General features: G+C 24.9%; 1 protein-coding gene across 2 annotated transcripts in view; it reads right to left on the bottom strand.

Moving 5' to 3' along the window:
• LOC113556210 (head-specific guanylate cyclase) overlaps positions 1 to 22524 on the bottom strand; it is a 238113-nt gene that overhangs the window by 129408 nt on the left and 86181 nt on the right. For both annotated transcript variants that reach the window (XM_026961037.1, XM_026961029.1), the window contains exon 5: positions 9286 to 9446. In XM_026961037.1, the coding sequence (XP_026816838.1) occupies positions 9286 to 9446 (161 nt within the window). The remainder of the gene's footprint in view (positions 1 to 9285; positions 9447 to 22524) is intronic.

Here is a 22524-nt window from a genome sequence, read left to right as displayed (position 1 = left end):
ATAATTTAAGATAAATTTACAATTATCAAAATTGTATAAATTACAATCTGATACTCTTGACTGTAAAGCAGATAACGAAAGAGACTGTTGATATGAATATTACAGTATTTTTACGTAAATGTGTGTGTGTGACGCAGTGAGAGTATTCTAACAACGATTATTTTTCCTCTCAGAAAAATTCATATATATTTTTTAAACGTCCACTAGTTGTATAGAATGTGGTGTATTTTTTGTAAAGTATATAACAGTAGAAGAAAAAAAAATAACTTTTGAAATGGTGAAAAAAAACAATGGATATGGTATGCAGATAGACAGCGTGTCAGTATAATAGTAGCTTGTGGTAGATTCCGCATTACGTTTTAATATATAATAGTACATATGTGTACAACGCAGTATATAAAGTACTAAATAAATAAATTCAAAAACCGCTATGGGTTTTAATTCCCATTAGGGAAAGAACTGTACCATAAAAATTATTTCCAATGAAGTGGTGCGTGGTGGTGATATCGTACGGTTTTAACGAAACAGCTACCATCCCTTTCGGTAGACCAAAATCATATTACACTATAATATGTTATTATTGTAACTATTTTGTTAAATTTACACAGTAACAATAACGATATTTTTTGACAGTCTTGGGAAATACGATTATTAAAATTTAATAGCAATAATATTGTATGATATTATACTATATAAACAAATATAGTGTCTCACCGATCGTTTGCTCGTAAACTAAATATGGATACGACTACAGTTTATACTCTTTTAACGTTTATACAAAAGTAAAATATCTGAATAATTGATAGAAATCAATAATTCAAATTTTAAGATAGTATTTATAAAAATAACATTTGTAAATTGCAGACTATAAAAGCTTTTATGAAATACGAAAACAGAAAAGTGGAGTCAAATATCTGAACTATTATAATAATAAAATATTTACACTAATTTAGTTTTCCATTTTCATATTTAAAAAATATGATTCCCTAATTGCGCTTACTACTCTTAATTTGCCTTAAATGTTCCTCTTGCATTTTTGCATACTTCGTTGTCTCTTAATCTCTATTTCGTCCTACCAAATGTTGAAACATTTTAACGCGATAAGACGTGATTTACCACATACTATTAACTATATACACGTTACGGTATATCTACCAAAATAAAAAAAATAAATTTCCAGTAATTCTTTACTCGTAATCAATTGTCTAATTTATCAAATGATATGATAAAATAAACAGGTACTAGAAAGAAATCTTTTTTGGAAAATTCACGGACCTATACGAAATAAAAAAGAAGATTATTATGAATGGAAAAATATTGAACTGAAAGGTCGTACAACAAATCAAGTATTCGAATTTACTTAAAGGTAAACCGATTAGAGTTTGCTGACAATAACAGGTGATCTGATAGTTGAATACTTATAATACGAAATAGTTTAGGTAAAAACTCGATAAAAAAAAATAAGAAACACTAAAGGCATTAGTGGTCTACTAGTGGTTGTTGGAAAGATTGTAGTAAAGAAAGATATGTCAGATGTCAACGCGCCAATGTAAACTGTAAGATATCGAGGTGAGCGGAGAAGCTTGATGGTTAACGGGCAAGAGGCCTTGATGACCTGTGTAGTGCTAAAAAAAATCTATTCAATGTACAGCTGAGTCAATGGTTGATTATGATGAAGGTGCTTGCAAGGCATTGGTGGCAGAGTAAGTGCGAGAGAAGCAAACCGGCTACATACACTCTTATTTGTGTGAAATAGTATTGGTGAGTGCCGTTTACGAAATTTATCATAATATCGCGAGTCCGCAAATCAAACGTACTTTCACGAGTCCCCGGGATTTCCTCGAGACCGAATCGTCAATGTTCTACAGTTACAATAATAATAGATTATCTATTGGCTCTAGTGGAAGTCCGGCTAGGACAAGAAAATACAGTAATATTGCTCGATCTGCAACGTTTCGTGTAATTATATTTTATGTACGCTAGTCCATATTATTATTATTATTATTATTATTATCATTATTATTGTGAAAAACACACGCGATATTATTTTGCACGACTTTGGAACTTTTGATGACGTATTATATAATATAATGATGTGTATACCGTATAGTAGTATGACGCGCTGTTTGCGACGTGAAATGTTATAATCCTATTATGCCTATAGACGTCAGACTCATCAAAAATAATACAAAGATAATAGTATTACGTTTTAACCGATGCAACATCAAACGTAAAATCCCAGACAATATAATTTTACATGGGCGTTAATTTGGCTACATTCTTGTTTTTGCGTTGTATAAATCATCAAACGGTATAATAACCTAAAAATAATTTGTTACTTCGACATTGTTTTATATATTTATTAATTTATTTACTAAATACGTAGGTTCAAGGTAAATAACCCGTTAGAATCAAACAAATGTAGGTACTTCAAATTATTTTTGAAAATGTACTAAATAAGTTTTAATATAATATGATATAAAATATTCAATGTTTACATTGAATGTACGATACGCTTAAGAATTTGTAGCCTTAATTAAATGAAAACGGACATTTTTAATTTTCCAAAATGTAATATATTATATTAAATTAAGTCTAAAATTGTAGCTATTAATATAATATAATATACAACAGTCTAAACTGTAAACCATTTTTATAATAATATTATTATGATTCATAGTATATTTTATACTTGTTTTTGTTTATAATTTAGATTATAACGTATTAAATACTAAGCATAAAATAATGAGCACCTTATTTAAATTAAATATGACGTGTTGCTCAAATAAAAATACATAATAAAATTATATTACTTTTTTATAATTTATTCTTCGTAACTTAGTTTTAAGATTAAAATAATACTTATTTTCATGTAGTTTAAATTAACGAATTATTATATTAAACGTTTTGATCAGAATACATCGTAACACTGTGTATTGAATAAAAACCTACACAAATAAAATATTATTTTAGTATTAATACAATAATGATTTATTATAAACTATGAATAGTTACACGATATAGTTATACACAATCATTGATTTTCAGGTTTATTATATTTTACTTGCAAAAACCTAAACTTAATTATTGATTTTAGATTTAAAATTTATAATGTAATAGCTAACCTACCTTTTACTCTCGTCTAAGCCTTTAAATTTTTGAAATATTAAAAACGAAGCGAGTTATGTAGAAAAACATTTATTTTTTAATTCTAGTCATAAAATATGTGTTCACTGAAAACCAATCTCAGACATTTTTGTGCTACGCCAGTTTTATCTTTGTTCGTTATTTGTTAGTTTATGTCGTGAACTATGTATTTATGTAGGTACGTTTTATATTCGTTTCCAACATATTATACTATACAATGAGTTTATTGAAACAGTTGATAACGGTCAAACATTTCAGTTTCCTTCAGGTCGTCCATACGTTATAGTATTATAATTTTCTTGGAAATTCGGGTAAATTGCATAGTTAGTACCTACTCAGCGTGCAATCTAATGAAGTAAAGTGTGGATTTTCGTAAATGATGTATAATATGTAAATACATAATATTTTACAGTTATGTACATCGTTATGGACATCACTAACAATATTCTTCTGAATTTATTTCTGTCTATAGTCTTATGATACACGATGATGATCGTCATAGAATAGAGTACCACATCGGTATGGAAATTATTAATTTTTACGAGGCGCGGAATCATTTGCAATTTCGTGAATGTGGCTCATCGTATTTCTATGGTCGATGGGTCTACAGTTGTGGATGGTATGAAGTGTAGAGAATTTAATATGTGACAGGGAGGAGTGACGGTTTCGTTAAAAAAAAAAGAACCCTATTCAACACGGTTGTAGTCTGAGGAATAGTGAAAATGCAATAGGACCGTGATCCAGTTGAAATATTACGTTAATAACATGATATTATAATATATTATATAATATTTATATTTATATATATACAATATATACATAATACATATTATATATAGTATATACAAAATTAAGTAAATAAATGATATATTTATATATATATAGATTCAATGGTTGATTATTTTTATTACCGGCTTAGGTTAAAATGTTTAGTATTTTTAAGATTAAGCATGCCAAAAATTTGTGATTTCATATTACTTATAAATATAAAATAGTCTATAACAACAATTTTACTGACCCACTTAAAATAATTGGATAAAATACGTTTCAATGTAAATCAAGATATTTCATACATTTTTAGATTTTTATAACTTCATTATTATAATAACTCATTTCAAACATATTGTTTACATTTTGTACAAATAGGTACACCTTAAGTTGTAATTTGTTTTATTATTATTTTTTTTTTTAATGTATTTCTGTCATTGCAATTTAGTTGATTCAGGAAGTTTAGAGTTTCAATTTAGTTTTTTTTTTTTTTTTTGATAAAATCAAAGGACGTGTTCCAAAAACCTAAACTCATTTAAAACTATTTAACTTTATTTGAAGTTTTATTTAACTTGTTTTTGACTGTAGTTCCACAGTGATGATAGTTAAGACAAAAATAATAGTTATAAGAAAGTAGAATGATGTGTTAGGTAAGGTTGTTTCAACAACTACATTACTTACAAAGTATAATGCATCGAACAAAATACGATTTCTTAAAAGTATAGTATCCAATTATTTATAACATACAATTATATCTTATAAAGTTCTTTTGTGGTATGCCAGTATCAATAACTAACTACAATTTCAGTCATTTACATAAAATAAGTAAATAATTTAGTCATTTATACATTATACCATACAACATTAACTGTACTAATAGTTTGTTTGAAATAAATATTATCAATATTGATTATATTGAGGCAGTGCGAAATAACTACCAGAAAAAATATTTATTCAATCAATCAGCCATAACAAATTAACGAAATTTGTTATGAAATATCCGAATCCGTTCTTAATAAGATAATATTTTTTTTTTGTTTACAAATAATAGTTGCACTCAGTAAATCATTTTTTGGAACGTTTTGTGAGTATTGTACACATTTAAGTGCATGTAAATCGTGTAAGTGTCGTGTCAGCTGTTATGAGTTTGTATTAAGTGTCACAAACTTAAAAAATATGTGATATTTTCATCATTATCTTAAAAAAAAAAAAAATCAAAGTATTAATTTATCTTATAATCTTAAATTATTGAAGAAATAAAGGTTATTCAAATTACCATAATGTCTATATTATAGAAACCGACTACGACAGAGGTTGTGTACAAGTTTTAAGAATAACAATTCTAAAAATAAAAATTTAAAATAATATTTAAACACTTATAAATGCATAAGTTGTTTATTTTATAAGAATGTATTTAAAAATATAAAAATATTTTGAAAACAAATAACATTAATAATAACAATAGTATTAATTATTATACAGTTCTGAAGACACAGTGATATCTTTTTTGGCTTTTTAAATAAATGAAAATGATCCTAATTTTTTTTTTTTTTTATATCATATATTATACCAATATTCCCTGGCAATATTTAATCGTGAAATATATAAAAAAAAAGTCAATCTTTGAAAATTATTTGAAAAATTATTTTATAAAGGATTTTAAAAATTATTATATAACAATATCTATAGATAGATTTAATATAAATTGGTATTATATTGTATTTTTTAATACTTATTCAACGTAGAAATAAAAACGTGAATGATTGCTAACCATAGCAAAATAAATTAAAAATATGATTAAAAACTTCAAATTTCTATTATATACCAATCATTTTTATTTTTGCTATTCCTTATACAATACAACATATTTTTCTAGAATTTTCATTTTTTATTTCAACATTTCAGATTACTGGAGTCAAATAAAATATCGTTCGTTATACAGAAGATTTACAATACTTATAAAAAAAATATATTATCTCGATGATAAATACGTCAATAACGCTGTTGGTAGATACGTTATTTTTTTTTTTTTTGGAGAACGCGCTTATGTTACATAGCGCTTGATCATTATACCACACACATTACTCTTTTTATTGCTTCTAAATCCTTTAACCCCAAATGGTTCATTATTGATCATTCGGACTATTCTAAGTGTACGAAAGTGCTCTTTGAAATAATGCATTATGATACGAGTATTTATGACTGATGACTGTTATATTAAACGCAGAAGCATTCTGTCCAGATATTATTTTTAGAGATTACTATATGAGATCCCGCGCAGACTAAAATATTGTTCTGAGAGAGTAATGTTAACAGGCAGATGCCTTTATGAGAAAGCTATGCAATTGATAATCTGTCATCAGGGCCATTGCACTTGTTTAGAGGATCAGGCGTACGGGCATATTCGGGTCACGTAAAATATTTTTGCGTTGGCGGGTCAAATGTATAAATGTCCAGGAAAAATATCACAAGTGTGCGGCAACAAACTATGAGCTTTCTTATAACAATATAATATTGCAGTCGGAAATAATTTATTTGGACGAGTAGTGGAGAGGTATTCTTTGAAGATATTTAGTACTTCGTCACTTCGTAGAAGGGGAGGGGGTGCAGCTTTCCCGTTTGTCGAGTAGCTGGATTTAATTAAAGGATATTGTTGAATTTCAGCAGCACTAACAACCGTACTTGCTACCTAACATTTCTCCGTCACGGCGAGAAATAATGAGCGAACAGCACCAGTCATGGTGAGTATACATTTATGTGTAAGTATAACTACGAACCCTGTCGCCGCTGCTCCGAAGTCACAGTGCAAAACAAAATGGAATTTAATCGACTGTGTAAGGAACGTTGGAGGTGTGAAGAACGTTAAAATGTAATAAACGAAAAACCGTCATTCGCGCCCTCGCCAACCCCTAACCCACAACCTGAAAGAGTGGACATTAAATATGTAAGTCACATTAAAAGTCCATTATATTATACTATACCAGCCGACAATGGCCAGCTTATCGAATAACACATGGAAGGCCGTGATAGGAAAAGCACGCGAAACAACTATGGTGATATGGTTACGAATATATAGGGAAGGAATATTGGGTAATTTAAAAAAAGATTATCAGATGAATATACCTATTTATATTTTATGAATTATGTATATTATTAAGCTTATAATGAACTAAATTTAATAATCTGATAATTATACAACAATATACAAATAATGATGTGCATCAGCGTACTGATTTTTTTTATTTATATGTTTACATTGTGACAATATAAGATAATAATGAATATGGTGTAGTACGTACAGCATATTATAAATATTATAGGTGAATGTATAATGTATATAATCACCTAACAATATAATACAATTTTGATGTATACATATTTTTTTAATAACTCTACTTGTATTATTAAATATTGTAAATTCAGCGATTTTACCTATCTTTTATATCATGATATTAAAATAGAATAATATGTGTTTAATAATATTGTGAAGTAATAATAATATAATAATAGTATTATCAGCTGTAATTTCCATGTTTGGTCGTGCAATAAATGATTAATTATAGAACATAGCACTCATCACTCGATGTATTTCAGTAATTTCAAGTGTAATAAATTCATAAGCAAACTATTTTATCCAGTTGAGCAGTATATATCCAGGAAAATGAACAAAGAATATAAACAACAAAATGTTAACCATACGAAATGAGTTAGACGAGCTTTTACCTAATTCCACGTCGTTTAATTTTCCTGGGACAAAAGTTAGAATTCTATAAAAATATATTGAAATTCTGATGCTAACTTTTTGTAAATTAAATAAAAAGCCACTTGTTGATTGGATAATAAATTGTTTACATAGCCAACTTGTGACAATAATACCCATTTTTACTTGTTTATATGTGATAATTACTGCTAAAACGTCTATTTAAAAAGTTTTCCAATTTTAACGCAAAGAACATGATATAAAAAAAAAATTCTGGAATACAATTATAGTAGCCTAAATCACTCCGTGTTAACTATTCTATCTGAAAATATATGTTCAGCCGTTCCAAAGATAAACCCAGACTCTGTATATTAATATTACATTTTAGTTTCATGTGTATAAAATGTGATACATTTAATTTTATTTTATTTTGATAATTTGTACTACATACTAATACTAATTTGAATACTATGTACTTAAAAAGTGTTTTGTAATAAAAAAATAATAAATGGTATTGCAGACTAATAATTAAAATATTATTGAAAATCGACTTAAATATGTTATTAAAATTATTAAAATTATGCTTTTTTTGGAACTCCTAGATCTCATTATTTGAAGATCACCAAAAGCAATATAAAATATGATAATTTATATTTTATCTACATTATAAATAATAATAACGGGAAACTGAGTTTTTGAAAATAAAAAAAAAAAATTACATCGTTAATTTTGCAAATATTGTTGAGCTATACTATCGGATGTTTTGTTTAATATAATAATAATAACTATATTGTAATAGTTTCGAAAAGTGTATTATATTTTGTCTAAAAATTAAGGTTAACTTCTGCTATTATATTTTAGTCGACAATGTTTCAATAATTAAAGAAAATCGATTTATTTTTTAGATGAGAAGTAGTTGAGTTTCCTTCTTCTGACATTTTGACTGTTTGTCAATCAACAATCTCAATCTTAAGAAATGTGTATACTATAGCTGTCTATTTACACACCAAACTTTTCGCAACTTCACTTGAAAATTGTTATGTACTTTTAAAGAAGGTATTCGATAGACTTATTTTTTTTTCACGATATAATTTTTTTTTTTTGCCTAACAACGTGACACATCTTACATACTTCTTCAATATTTTCAATCCCAAATTTTGTACAAAATAAACAACATATTATTTATAATCTAAACACTAAAATACCTATGTTATTTAATGTTTTCTACATGCATGTCTTATTTAAAAAATGTTTACGTTTTTATTTATCCGAAAGAGTTTTAATAAATGATTTGATTATTTGCATCGACGAATGAAAAGAAATAATTGAAGTAATAAGTTCAACTTTTTAGATTATATAATCGTTAATTAGGTAATCATTTTTATATTATAATGATAATTGAACGGATAGTTAATACAGAATAATATTATGACGTTCGAATACTTTATTAATAGCTTATTATAACAAATAATAAGGCTCAAAATATCATATGCATTTAAGCATTTTTAACGCTTAGACAAGTAGTGTAGGTACTTGTTTATTGTAAATTTTTAGATTATTATCATTTTTTTTTTTTTTTTTTTTGTTCTTTAGATGAAACTTTGCGATTACGCATAATGTTGTGGTATTAAATTAAACAATAATAATATATCATTATTAGCACTACTTACCTTGTCATCGCCCATTTGTAGGACGTCGTGCACACCATCTAATGTGGTCAAGAAATGGTACAGATTGCCGCCCAAACTCTTCAGCGCTCGAATTTGCCGGTCGTCGTGGCATTCTTGTATGAGCGTCGCGCCCACGGTTTCGATTACTTTGGCACCGTCACCTGCCGGGCGGGGAAAAAAATTAAATAAATTATTCACAACGTCATTGGCAGATAGTTTTCTCTATTTTATCTTCTTAAATGTAATATCACAACGAAAAAAATGTATATTAATAGTGCAATAAAGTAGATTGCATATAATAATAATAATAATAATAATAATAATAATAACAAAAGGCACAGAAAATGATTTGAAATCCAGCAAGAATGGTAAACCATACCATAATATGCATTTATTTTTTATAAGAGTTATCAGCGCGTGTCAGAATATTTTGCTTACAGATTTGAAAGAAACGCTAACACGCGTTTAAGTCATGATTGCTGCCTAAATGCACAATATGAGACGTTGCCTTTTGTTTTATTGTGAAAATAATACGCGTACAATTATTATAATTATTTATAAATTATAATATATTATGAATTTTTATTCATCGTGACAATTATAATTTGTTTTTTTGAAATAATTATACAAATAAAACTTTTTTAAATATGATTTATGGTTTTTGGCCAACTTTCTGATGGATTAATACAATTCAAAATTAGCATTTGATCTAACTCCTCTAGCTATAATTATAATTTTAAATTAAATTAAAACATAAAAATTGTTTTTTAATTCCATCTATTTTTTGGTTGCCTAGAATAAGTACTTACTTATTTTTATTTGTATAGTTATAAACCTCTAAGGCCTCTCAAGAATTTAAGTAGAGAATATACATATCTTTTCTAATAAACCCTTGCTGGAGTGTTACTTTAATCAAAGCACTTCAAATTTAAGCTTATACTTTTGAACTCAATATAAAATTGATGTTCTTCTCTCATTTTTTAATTTAGCAGAAAACTGTAATACGTAGTACTTTTTCATACAATTTATAATAAAAATTCGCTTTCATAGTTGTAGCATAATTTGTTGAATCGAACATTTGGAATAAAAATTAAATCCGTATTTAAACAAAAATAATACTTTTATTAAAACATTTCGGTTTGAAAAAAATCTGAATTATTCATCAATTTTCTTTTAGTTTTTCTTTAAGTTTAGTTCTTTTATTTTAATAAATTTAAATTAACTAATTTATTATTTTGAATATAAAAACCAATAATTTATATTATACAAATTAAAAATTGTAGTTAATGTTTCTCTTGTATAACTTGAATTTATTTTAATAACTAGTTTATAGGTAATATTATTTGATTTGTTGCTTATAAAATACTATACATTAAGTTAATGTTATAATATTATAAGTAATAGTCTAATAGACTATTTAAAAATATGGAAAACTTTAGTTATTTGTAAATATTTTAATTAATTAATTCAATATTTAAAAATATTATAAAAATATAGTTTTTATAATTTTTAATATTTTATACATAGTAATTATTTTAATGAAAAATAAATATATTGTTAAATTTTAACATTTTTTATGTTCGGAATTTATATGATCTGACCGTAGATTATTGAGGCATTGAGTAAATTGTATAGTATATTTATTGTTATATAACTATTTTAAATAAGTAGTATTACTTATTCAAAGTTAAGTTGTAATTTCAATTATTTCTATCCTTTTAAAAAGTATATGTTCTTGAATATCCTGTTTATTAATTGTATATTGAATGTATATAGTTATTTTTTTTTTTAAACTATAGGTTCAATCAAAATTCAATATGTGGTATTTAATAAGATAATGATTCTATATCATAGTAAAACATTTACATTCAATCACATAGCTAAAAACTTTAAGCTGTAAATGTCATAATAACATCTGTGCTTTTATCAATGTTTGTATTGTTTATTAAAACTATTTTTAATATTGTTTGATTTATTTTATTACACCATTGTGAAAATATAACTGATATCACAAGACAACGCATAATAATTTTGAATTCATGTAATAATATATTGTACATGTAAACATAACTCAGACAGTGGATGTATAATATTATAGTAATTATTTATTCAGACACTAAATTAAAAGTTACCTCTGTTTTCATTTATTTTTATAATATTGAATTTTTTTGAAAAAAAGTAAACCTTAGTTCGTTAGTGGTATTTAATTTTTGAAAAATCAAAAACACCGTCTGCTAAAGTACAAGTGTAACTAACAATTGTATTTAACAGAAATGTTTTCATATGCATATAAATTTAAATTTAAATTTAAATTAATAAAATGCTATGACACATCATGTATATATATAAATATATATATATATATGAATCTATTATCGTGTATTTATGAATTTCATAACAACTAGAAAAATTATTCTCTTCTCAAATAATAAATTTTAAAAATATCATATTTTGTTTGACTGACATTAAATTATACTAAATAAATAATTTTTTTTAACGGTTGCATAAAAAAATGTGATTTATTCTTATACATAACAAGTAATTATAATTATAATTATTTTCGTATATATAGGTATTTTATATCATTGCCATAAAATGTCTTTAAAGACACTAAACAAATAAAACCAGATGAATTCAATATATGACACCACCAACTCGATATAAAATCAATTTTATTTATCTACTGGAAATAATTATGGTGTTGTTGATATAAATATAGGTGATTCAGGCTAATAATCATAATAACTCACATGATTGTCATCTCTCTCCGTAAGAAATAAAAAATTTTAAATATGTTATGCGATATATAAATTTAACTTCAGATATGTATATAACTCATACGTTTCTTATACAACATATACAATTACATTCCAAATAACTTTACAAAATAATAAAATAAAATGAACACTTTTTGTATAATTTTCTTTTATATAAATTTATAATAGATTAACAGATAATAATTTATAGGTGTAATAATATAAAATGAATACAATTGTTTATCATTATGTAAATAATGACTTTAACATATTAACATGTTATGTTTACTTAATTATTCAATTTAAATGAGTATAAATTAAAAGTGAAAACTATAAAGCACAAATTCATCAAAAACTTTGAATATGAAATTGCGCAAATAAATTCATTTATTTATAGTGTTTATACTTTATCGTTACTGATGAAAAATATCTAAATTGTTGAATGTTTTAACGGGAAGTAAAATTCGTAATTTCTATATTTAACTATACAAAGTCGACAACGTTGCATAGTTTTTGTCGTTCTTTATTTCCTCACTTAAGTTTGTATGCCAAAATCACGACCCCAGAACATATTATTATGGTACCCACTTATATTATACTATTGTATTTCAAATATAAATATTGGCAAACGACATAATTTCTAATATATATATATATATCTAAATTTGTCCAATATCCTTACAAATAATAACGAAACTACTATATTTTTAAAAATAAAACATCTATACATGATATACTTTGTATTTTAGTATAGCTAATGCAAACTGAAACTATTTTCAATTTGATTTAAGCATATTTTATTTTGTCTTGATCGGTATTGTTGTTTTGAGTTTCTGATAGTGCTCTCTGAATTTATTCCAAGTAGAACAATTTCAATTTGTTTCAAATCAAAGTTTTTGCGACGTAGAATAAACATTACTATTATAGTTTACAAAACGTGGAGCTTAATATTATCGATAATACCGAATTCAACGTATCGGTTAGTTCACCTAGCGATATCGATAGTATCGAAAATATTTTATCATTACATCTAAATCTTTTTCCATTGCTATAATATACGTAATATTCATATTATATTTGTCCGGTTTTGCTGGTTTCACTAGCACGTAAATCATCATATCATATTTATTGTCGTATCAGAAAAACCAAAATTCATAATTTTATCGTTTTATATTTTGTAATGATAGCAAGAGACCAGTCGACGTAAAAATGGATTCTGGTATAATGGCGGAAGCTAAGAGGTAAAATTATTTTACGGTCAGAACGGGGCACCGTATTGGTTTAAGTTGGTTACTGGTGGGTAGTATGGTACACTATAGGTATTTTACCGTCGCGCAGCAGGAGTTTGTGACGAAATTTTGTTTTACGAAATATTTATTAAAAGTCAGTGGCTTTTGTACGTATGTGTGTGTGCGTGCGCGGTTGGCGACCTCATCACTATCGATGCTGTTCCCTGCTGCAGCGGTGGTAACGGATTATGTCTACCGATCTTGTTTTGCCATTTAGTTTCCGATAAATCAACAAATCTGAAAACGGCGCTTACCCTACAACCACCAATGACACCGTTTTATTTATTGCTTCGTCTGTGGTGCAAGCTTTTTGGGACCGGTCAGGTTGTCACTGCGGGCACCTGCTGCGTGTTTCAACGAGATTTTCCAGTCATATGGTCGATAACTCGACCGTCCCATGTTCATGAAAATATCTATTTAAAATATCTAGGTACCCAACTATACATGTTTTTTTCCTACTAAAATCTATGTAGATACTTAGGACAACCATATTATTAGTACGAAAATATTGGCCGAACATGTGAAAACTGACACACGTTGTGTCCCTTCCACTAACGATATATTATTATAGATATATTTACTATAATATTTGTTTAAACTTGACTTCCTCTTTTTCCATATTGTCCTAAAAAAAAAAAAAAATAGCTCGTTTTTTATGGTATTTTCTTTTTATCATATTTATCCAAAGTTCAATTGTGTAGTTGTTTACATCTGTTTCTCATATTGGTTATTATTTTTAAGTTAAAATAATTATTTATATTATAAAAATTCATATGTTAACAAACTATAATGACTAATAATTGATTCATAAAAATTCAATTAAACGTAAATTACATTTGTTTTTAAAAATAAACAACTGTTTACAAAAATTGTTTTTATTTATTAAGCTTCTTATTTTACAAAATAGTTTTGAAATATCGCTTATAAATATATATTTTACAGTATTTTTGCTTATAATTTTATAAATCCATACTTGCGATATTACTCAGCTATTATTACTTAAGACTAAATTTAATATATAATATCTAGTTTATTACGATAAACGTTATTTCGTACATCGAACATTATTTGCACATAATGCATATACGATCCAATTGAAATCTAATCCATTGTGAACATGCAGATATAGTTAAACTACACAAAGTCTAAAGCTGATAAGTAAACTAAACAACTCCACACTCGGTTAAGCTTTAGTTCATAACACAGTAAATCGTACTCTTACCCATTAAAGTGGGAATTTTCGCTTTATGATAGTTGAAAACGGTGCGTATAAAACGCAATTAAACACATCATAATGACGTATACTGCAAGTATAATGGGAAATAATAATAAAGTTTGTCGTATTGTCTTAAGATCATTATACTATTATAATGGATACGAATCGTCTAATTGTTTTAAATATTATTAAACTATGAACTATAATGATGATTATATGTAATATACTAATATGTTTATTGTATATTATTGAATTTATCACACCAAACCTAAATAAGACGAGGCTACCTTTTAATAATTATTGTCCATGCGTTATTTCACAATTACGACAAACGCGTCATAATCCATGTTAATTATGTACACCTCAAGTTCGAATGCACTTATATATTATATTATTGAGAATAATTATAGACATCACGTTTTATCGCTGTCTTGATATAGAAACGTTATATAAAAAAACACGGTTGTTTTTAGAATTTATAATAATAATTTATATTGTTGTAGTTGAGAAGAGGATCTGTGATGAAAAAAATATTTAATTTTATGTAAAAATACAATTAAATTGTGACAGCTGTAGGATGAAATTACATAAGGAGGACAAATATTAATCTCTAGAAGCAAAACTTATTTTCTAAAACAAATTTAAGCATATTGTGATCTTAATTTAATTTAAATAAATAATTTATATATCTAATTAAACAAAATTAGTGTTGTGTACTTTACATAATATATTTATTTACCGGACAATATTACTAAAAAATTTACAAATTTATGGTGAATTGATACATTTATAACCATTACATTTTGTAACAATTATTATTATTGTAATATTATAGAAAAAGATAAGAAAAATATAAAATGAAACAATATTCTTTGATCATTAATCATATATTTAATCACTTATCGGTTATTAGTAATTCATAAAATTTCAAATTTGTATTATAATTTTAATCTACACATACAACATGTAAAATCAAATAAATTAATTGATCACTTGATTTTCAAACTGTAAAGAAAATTTACAAATTTATCATGTAAAATTGTTTTGGTAAATTTACCTTACTGGTAATATTATATACGGTAAAAATAGAGATAAATTAAAAAATCCTAATAAATATACTATAATTATGTAATTTTTATTGTTATAGGTCTCTTTTTCTTAATACTTTAAAAATAAAATTAAAAATATTAATAGAATATAACTTTTATAGTAGTATTTTTTTTTTAATTTTATGAACTTATCAAAACATTATGTATTTTTTTGATTCCGAAATTTAAGTATTGAAGTATACAATATTTTTTAAGGCATCTTTTAATTTTACCCAACGTCAAGATAAGTTTTATTAGTTAATGAATTTAGTACATAAAAATGATAAACAACTTTTATCTTTATTTAGCTATTAAAATCTAATAAAATGTTTACAGCCAACTATAAATGTTCGATAAAGAAAAATACAATTTAATTCTACAATATATACACCACTTGAATAAAGTAGGTCATAAATACAAGTTTTATGAGAATTTAAAAATACCATTTTGTTTATTTAAAGCTGTTTATACCATATATTGAATATTATAAATAAGAGAATGTGATTTTTTTTTAGGCATATAAAGGTACATTGATTTAAAATGAAGTATTAGCTACAAGCAAAAAAATTTAAATTTATCTTTTTTATGCTAACGTAAGTTTTTGTATCATTATCTTCATAATTTGAGTTATAATTTATTTGATTGTGTTAACGTTCTAAAATCAATTTTTTTACTATTTGAAATATCAACCTCAAAGCTCAAAACTTTAAAATATTTAATTGCAGAAGTAAAAAAAAAATAATTTAAATTTTAAATAAATAAAAATTGTATCATATTTTCTCATTATTTGACTTAAAATAACTTGGTATAATTTTTAAGGCGTTCAACGTTATTATTATATATATTAATCTTTTTCTTTTTATATGATCAGAAATATGAATATCTTATTGAATTATAGGGGTCAAATATACAATAATATAATTTAAAAAAAAAAAAGAAATATAAACAATTATTTTAAGATTGTATCGCTTGGAGATAATCATTTATATTAAAAGAACCAATTCGTACACAATATTATGTATTATACGTTTAACGTTATATAATATTGTTTATGGCATTAGGAAATTACGACGATTCGTCTATCCAAAATGAGAAGTTTCGATAGATTAAGATATGGAAACTGGAATTTTAAATGATTACTGAGGAAATTAAAATGACAATAAACTGACAAAAAAATCTTTAAGTATAAACGTGAAATACGAGTATATTAGCAACCTTTAAATCATAGAATTCACGAATTAAATAATCTATTGCAGTCCTAAAATAATGTTATTCCCACATATCATAAATATTTCTAAATTTTATTTTAATTACGTATTTGCAATTTGTATGAATATTATTGAATGGTAAGATGGAAGATCAAGCTTATAGATGCAACCTTAAATGCGCAATACACGTAGTATGTTGTTAATTTTTTTTTTTCATTTAAATTATCTTTTAATCGTTATACAACTTTTGGTACGATATGAAAACCATTGAGATATGTTTTTGTCACAAATGAACAATTTCATAAAAATTAAACAATAATTTTCCAATGATCAAATTAATTTATCAAATAAAATAATGAATCTATTTTAATTTAAAATTAATTTTACTTTGAACATTAACTTAACAAAGTATTTCAAGTTGTTCTGAGCACTTTGTTTTATTACCCTTGTTAGTGTCTAGTATTACCTATTATAGTCCGGTATTTCGGCATCAAGTGTTTAAGACGGACGTACACTTTTACCAAAATGTATAAGCCAATGAGCAAAGTTTGGGCAAAGTTCGGTTTCGGATATTGTTCGTGTTTATTCGACCAAATACAGATTTTACCTTTTAGTTTTTCTTACCTAAGTTAATTTTAAGGTAGGTATAGCTTAATATTTAGTGTAAAAAACTTTTAGTTTGTTTTGTGCAAACTTATTGTAAATTATCATTAAATGAAATCAAAACATTTGAATTATCAATTGTTTGTATACGTAGTTTTTCTTCTTATTTTTTATATATTTAAAACTTTTTTTTTTATTAAGGCACTTTAATATATTTTATAGAATAAATTATTGACTACAAACATAATAAATGTTTAATAATATATTAGATAGACTTAAAAAAATCCATAATATACGTCTTATTGTTAACATGTATTATATAAGTAATATAATGAGTTTTAAATATAAATATTAAAACTATTAACGATTCACAAAAGCATATTATAATACATTCCATGATTAAGTTTTTAATGTATTAAAATAAAATATATAAAATGTATTTAATGTATTTAAATACCATTAATAATATCCAGTTTAATCGAATAACTTTATATAGGATTGTGTGGAATTGTCTTAGTTTATTTATATCAACGAATAGATCGATTAGAAATATTTTTAATGTTTGAATTACGGTTAGTTTATTTAAAACCATGATAAATACATGAATGTAAACATTGTAAACTAACTTTCTAATGTTGATTAATTTTTGTTTAAATTTAATTGAATATTAATACAATTGGTAAATGCAACAAAAATTATAATGAATAGTGAATGCACGAAAGTATTTACTATTCACTTGACAATAGTTCTTAAATTAACTACATATTCACGTTCAATGCATGCTATTTTTCACCATTGGAATAAAATAGACTACGGATTGTAATGTCTGGAAGATTATTTCATAAAGCTGCTGGTAAGAGGATTCAGAAAGAAGTTCAATGATTATAATCCTTCATTTTAAACACTTTATATTTTCAATTTTGCATCTTTTACTTTAATAGTAGTAACACAACACATTTCGTATTTTATTTTTAGCTTCAATATTGATGTTTCAATTTTTTTAACTGATAAATAATTTCAAATTAATATATAAAAAAAATGTTTGAATTTCAAAAGTAGAAAGCTATGTATTTTATAATTATATTAACAATTTATTGTTCATATTGAAAATGATTGTTTCAGTTATTTACCTAAATATAATGTAAAAAAGATGTATTATTTTTTTTAACCAATTGTATTAATAAGTCAATCTTACGGTATTAGCTATAGTTTTTGCAATTTATTCGAACATAACTAATAAAAAATGATGTCGATTTAATAACAACAATAAAATACAACTACTATAAACAATTATTTTTATATCAATTAAAAACACTTATATCCATTTTTAAGTTTAAAGTAATGAATCAAGTTCTTTAATGATAGCACTAACGGTTTACAAAAGTTTTAGTCCATAAACTTTAAAATGAAAAATTGATGAAACTTATAGTTAGCGAGAAATGTTGAAAACGTAATATATATTATTATTATACAGTTTACGTACCATTAAGGATCAAATTAGGACAGTGTCCCATCACTTCTACTTCTATTCATAAATCATATGTGTCTTTCATCATAGTAAGATTATCACGTACTTACATTATGAAGTTACATAAAATAATGAACTAAAACTGTTACAACGTTGAGTAAAGTAGATATATATGATGTAATAGTTAATTCGTACTCCTAGTTCTTAGAATAATAAGACAATTGCAATGATATAGTTTTATTTTAAAATTATCATTAATTATATTAATATTATGTTTTTAAATTACATAATTTATAATATCTATAATATTATATATATTTATGGTGGTAATCAAATCAAAAATCAGACAACAAGTTATATAGCGTTCCTATAATATTTATAGGTTCTATTAAGGATTTAAGTGATTTAAGTTTATAATTATTTTAATTTATCGTGAATAAAAATATATCTTTACTCCATAATTATATGTTAATTAGTACTCATAGTTATGTATTAAATACCAAACTTAAAACAAGATTATAAAATTATTCTTTTAAACTCGTTAGCTTGATTTGTTTTACAATTAATAATAAGACCTAAAAAAATAGAATTGTACTTAAGAGCGAAATAAGGTGTACACCAATTACATGTGATATTATTATGTTAATGTATATATTAATGTTGATATTTATGGTTGGATAATAAACAAAAATACTGAAGATAAATAAGTAATATAAATAGTAATTACCGCTTCGACTTATCGATTTGTTATTCACATCGGTAACATTAAAGCGTATTTAGCAGTATTAAACAATTTTACTTATACACACACATACACACACACACGCGTATAAACCAAATTGTATTGACAAAAAATGAACAAATATAAAATACGGTGCTCTACATACATCGACGTATCTCGGTTTTAGTTTACCTCAGTTCAATGAAAAATCGGTATCGATATGCCTCGCTTTGTGAACTAATTCAACCGAGATGGGCAATCCGCCTATGGTGAATTGCATGTAGCACTTGGTATACTTGTTATATTTTTTAACGTGGTTCAAACTACTTTTTAAACTTTCCTGATATCGCTAAGAACAATCTCTGAAACTTTCGTCAAAATTGGTTGAGCAGTTTTTGAGTCTATTATAATATACGAACATAAGAGAATTTCTTTTAATTGTATGTTTGAATGACAACAATAAATTAAACAGTATTCTCATTCATTAAAAAAAAAAAAAAAAATACAGCAACGTGTGGTGAATCGGCTGATTATAACAGTATAATACGTATTATAATGGTTGTACAGAACTATTATTGTATTAATTGGATAAATTCAAGATTACTTACTACCTATATAATGTCAAACATAATATAATTTTTTTCAATTAATCGTAATATTAATTAAGACATTAGTGACTAAATGGTGTCAAATTAATAGATGATAACTATCAAGTGAATAGTGTCAAATGTTTGTAACTGTACCGTACAACTATAATAAATTCCAAGAATCTAAAATATTATAACTTAGGGCTTAGATCAAGGAATACGGGAAATACGATGTAAGATATCGCTCCAATCGATTTATTATATGAGATTTAAAGTGAGCATTAAACACAAAATCATGAAGAATCGTAGCCCTACCTCTACGACTGTTAAATTTGTCATATAAACTGACTATAACAAATAATATTATAGTTATGGAATAAAATATATCAAATAAAAAATCGATAAATTCTTATTGGTTTCTATCGGGAATACAGATATTGATGAATTAGCTCGACAGCATCGCAGTACATCCTTTTAGTAATATAATTATTTGAAGGTTTCAATAATAATACTACAGAAAAATCAATCTATTTAAAATATGTCATTATATTTAAAACGAATGTGTCTATTATGTGTTATGAGGTAAAACACATTTGATGACTCAACACATAAACATAATATTATTATTGACAATATCTTAAATTATATTCATAATTTAGTATTAAGTATAACTATTATTCTAAAATAATTTATATCTACTATAAGTTAGTTTCATTTAAAATCATTATTACCAAGAGACCAAAATCTTAAAAATGTTAAGACAATAGTTAGATATAGAAACAAATGTTATAAACTGTTTCTTGCATTTTAATTATGTTGCAAAAATTCATCAAGTTTATGTAGAATTTTTAGTAAATAATATCTTATAAAATACATAAAAATACGATAAATTGATCAATTACACATGTAATCCTAAAAGTTAAGTATGATCAAATTTGTTTATAAAATAAACAATTGTTGCAAATAATAACCGCTTGCAACGAGTTATTATTTTATTAAAAATTTAAAAACCGATTTATAATAGCCTTATATTCGTGGAAATTTCTCAAGTATACTTTTTGGAAATGTAAAAAAATTATTTATCGAAAGATAACTTTAACAAAATGAAATTAGTTTTAACGTCTGTGTCACAAATCAGAAATAACTATTACTGGAACTTAGAAGGAACGATGAACAACAAATTAATGATAGTAATAGTGAAAAAATATTACGACAGATTCCCATTAAGGATCGACGTCGTAATTTATTTAACGTTCTCTACAGTACTGGAATAGTTTTATGATTGAGTTTTTCGATCAGTTTGGGTGTCGAATGGTGGTAATATATTATGGTTTTCAATATCCGTTTATAGTAAACAAATCCTAGCAAATTTTTTCGAATACAACAATATTGGTTTATATTGACGACAGCAACAATAAATAACAAGAACGAATAATGCAATGTAATTAATATACATTTACTAACTAAAATTTTAGGAGATCGCTTAGAAAACAATTATCATTATTTTGTATTATTCTACTGAATCTTTAATCACCGTAGTCAGTTGATTTGTGATTTCTCTTCAACAACCAATTATATTATTTCTACTCGTGTCCAAAACACAAAGGATATTATAGGATTGTTCACATGTGTTTGATTTTAATATTTAAATAGATATATCATAATATGAGTGTAAACACTATAAACTATAATTCACTCTAAAATTCGTTGTATGTTTTTTGAAAATCAAAAATTATCAGACTATTAAAAAAAAAACCGAAAATATAAAACAAAAAGTAATGTAATACGATTTACAATAGATACTTAGTATAATCAACTCAAAATATTTAATAGATTTATTAAAATGAATTACCTACGTATATATTAGGTAAATTAGCTTTGAACATCGATAAAAAAAATAAAATAAAATACAAGAAAATCTTTTTTTTTTTGTAGACTAATATCACTTCTAAAAAAATGTGTTAATTAAAGCCTAATCAATATACATATTTATATGTATATCTATTATAACTACCTACGAGTATATCTTATAGGGTGATTTTTTTATCGTTAAACAATAATTATTTCTAAACTTTAAGTATTTAAAGTTTAGGTAAGCGAAGTAGGAAATAAAATTTTTGCATGGTAACTTCGTATAGTACCACTGCACTCCCCTAACTAAAACTTATAATTCATAAACTACTTGTCCTAATTTCGATTTTTATGTATCGAATTACTAAGAAAAATATTTTGCTTCAGAGTATGAATTTAAAAATGAATGTTTTCATTCTCATTCGAAATAATAAAAATAAAAATGATAAAAT

This window comes from Rhopalosiphum maidis, chromosome 4, assembly GCF_003676215.2.
Source record: "Rhopalosiphum maidis isolate BTI-1 chromosome 4, ASM367621v3, whole genome shotgun sequence".
In the NCBI taxonomy this organism is placed as follows: domain Eukaryota; kingdom Metazoa; phylum Arthropoda; class Insecta; order Hemiptera; family Aphididae; genus Rhopalosiphum; species Rhopalosiphum maidis.
Note: the sequence above shows the minus strand (reverse complement) of the source record. Positions and strands in the feature narration are given on the sequence as shown.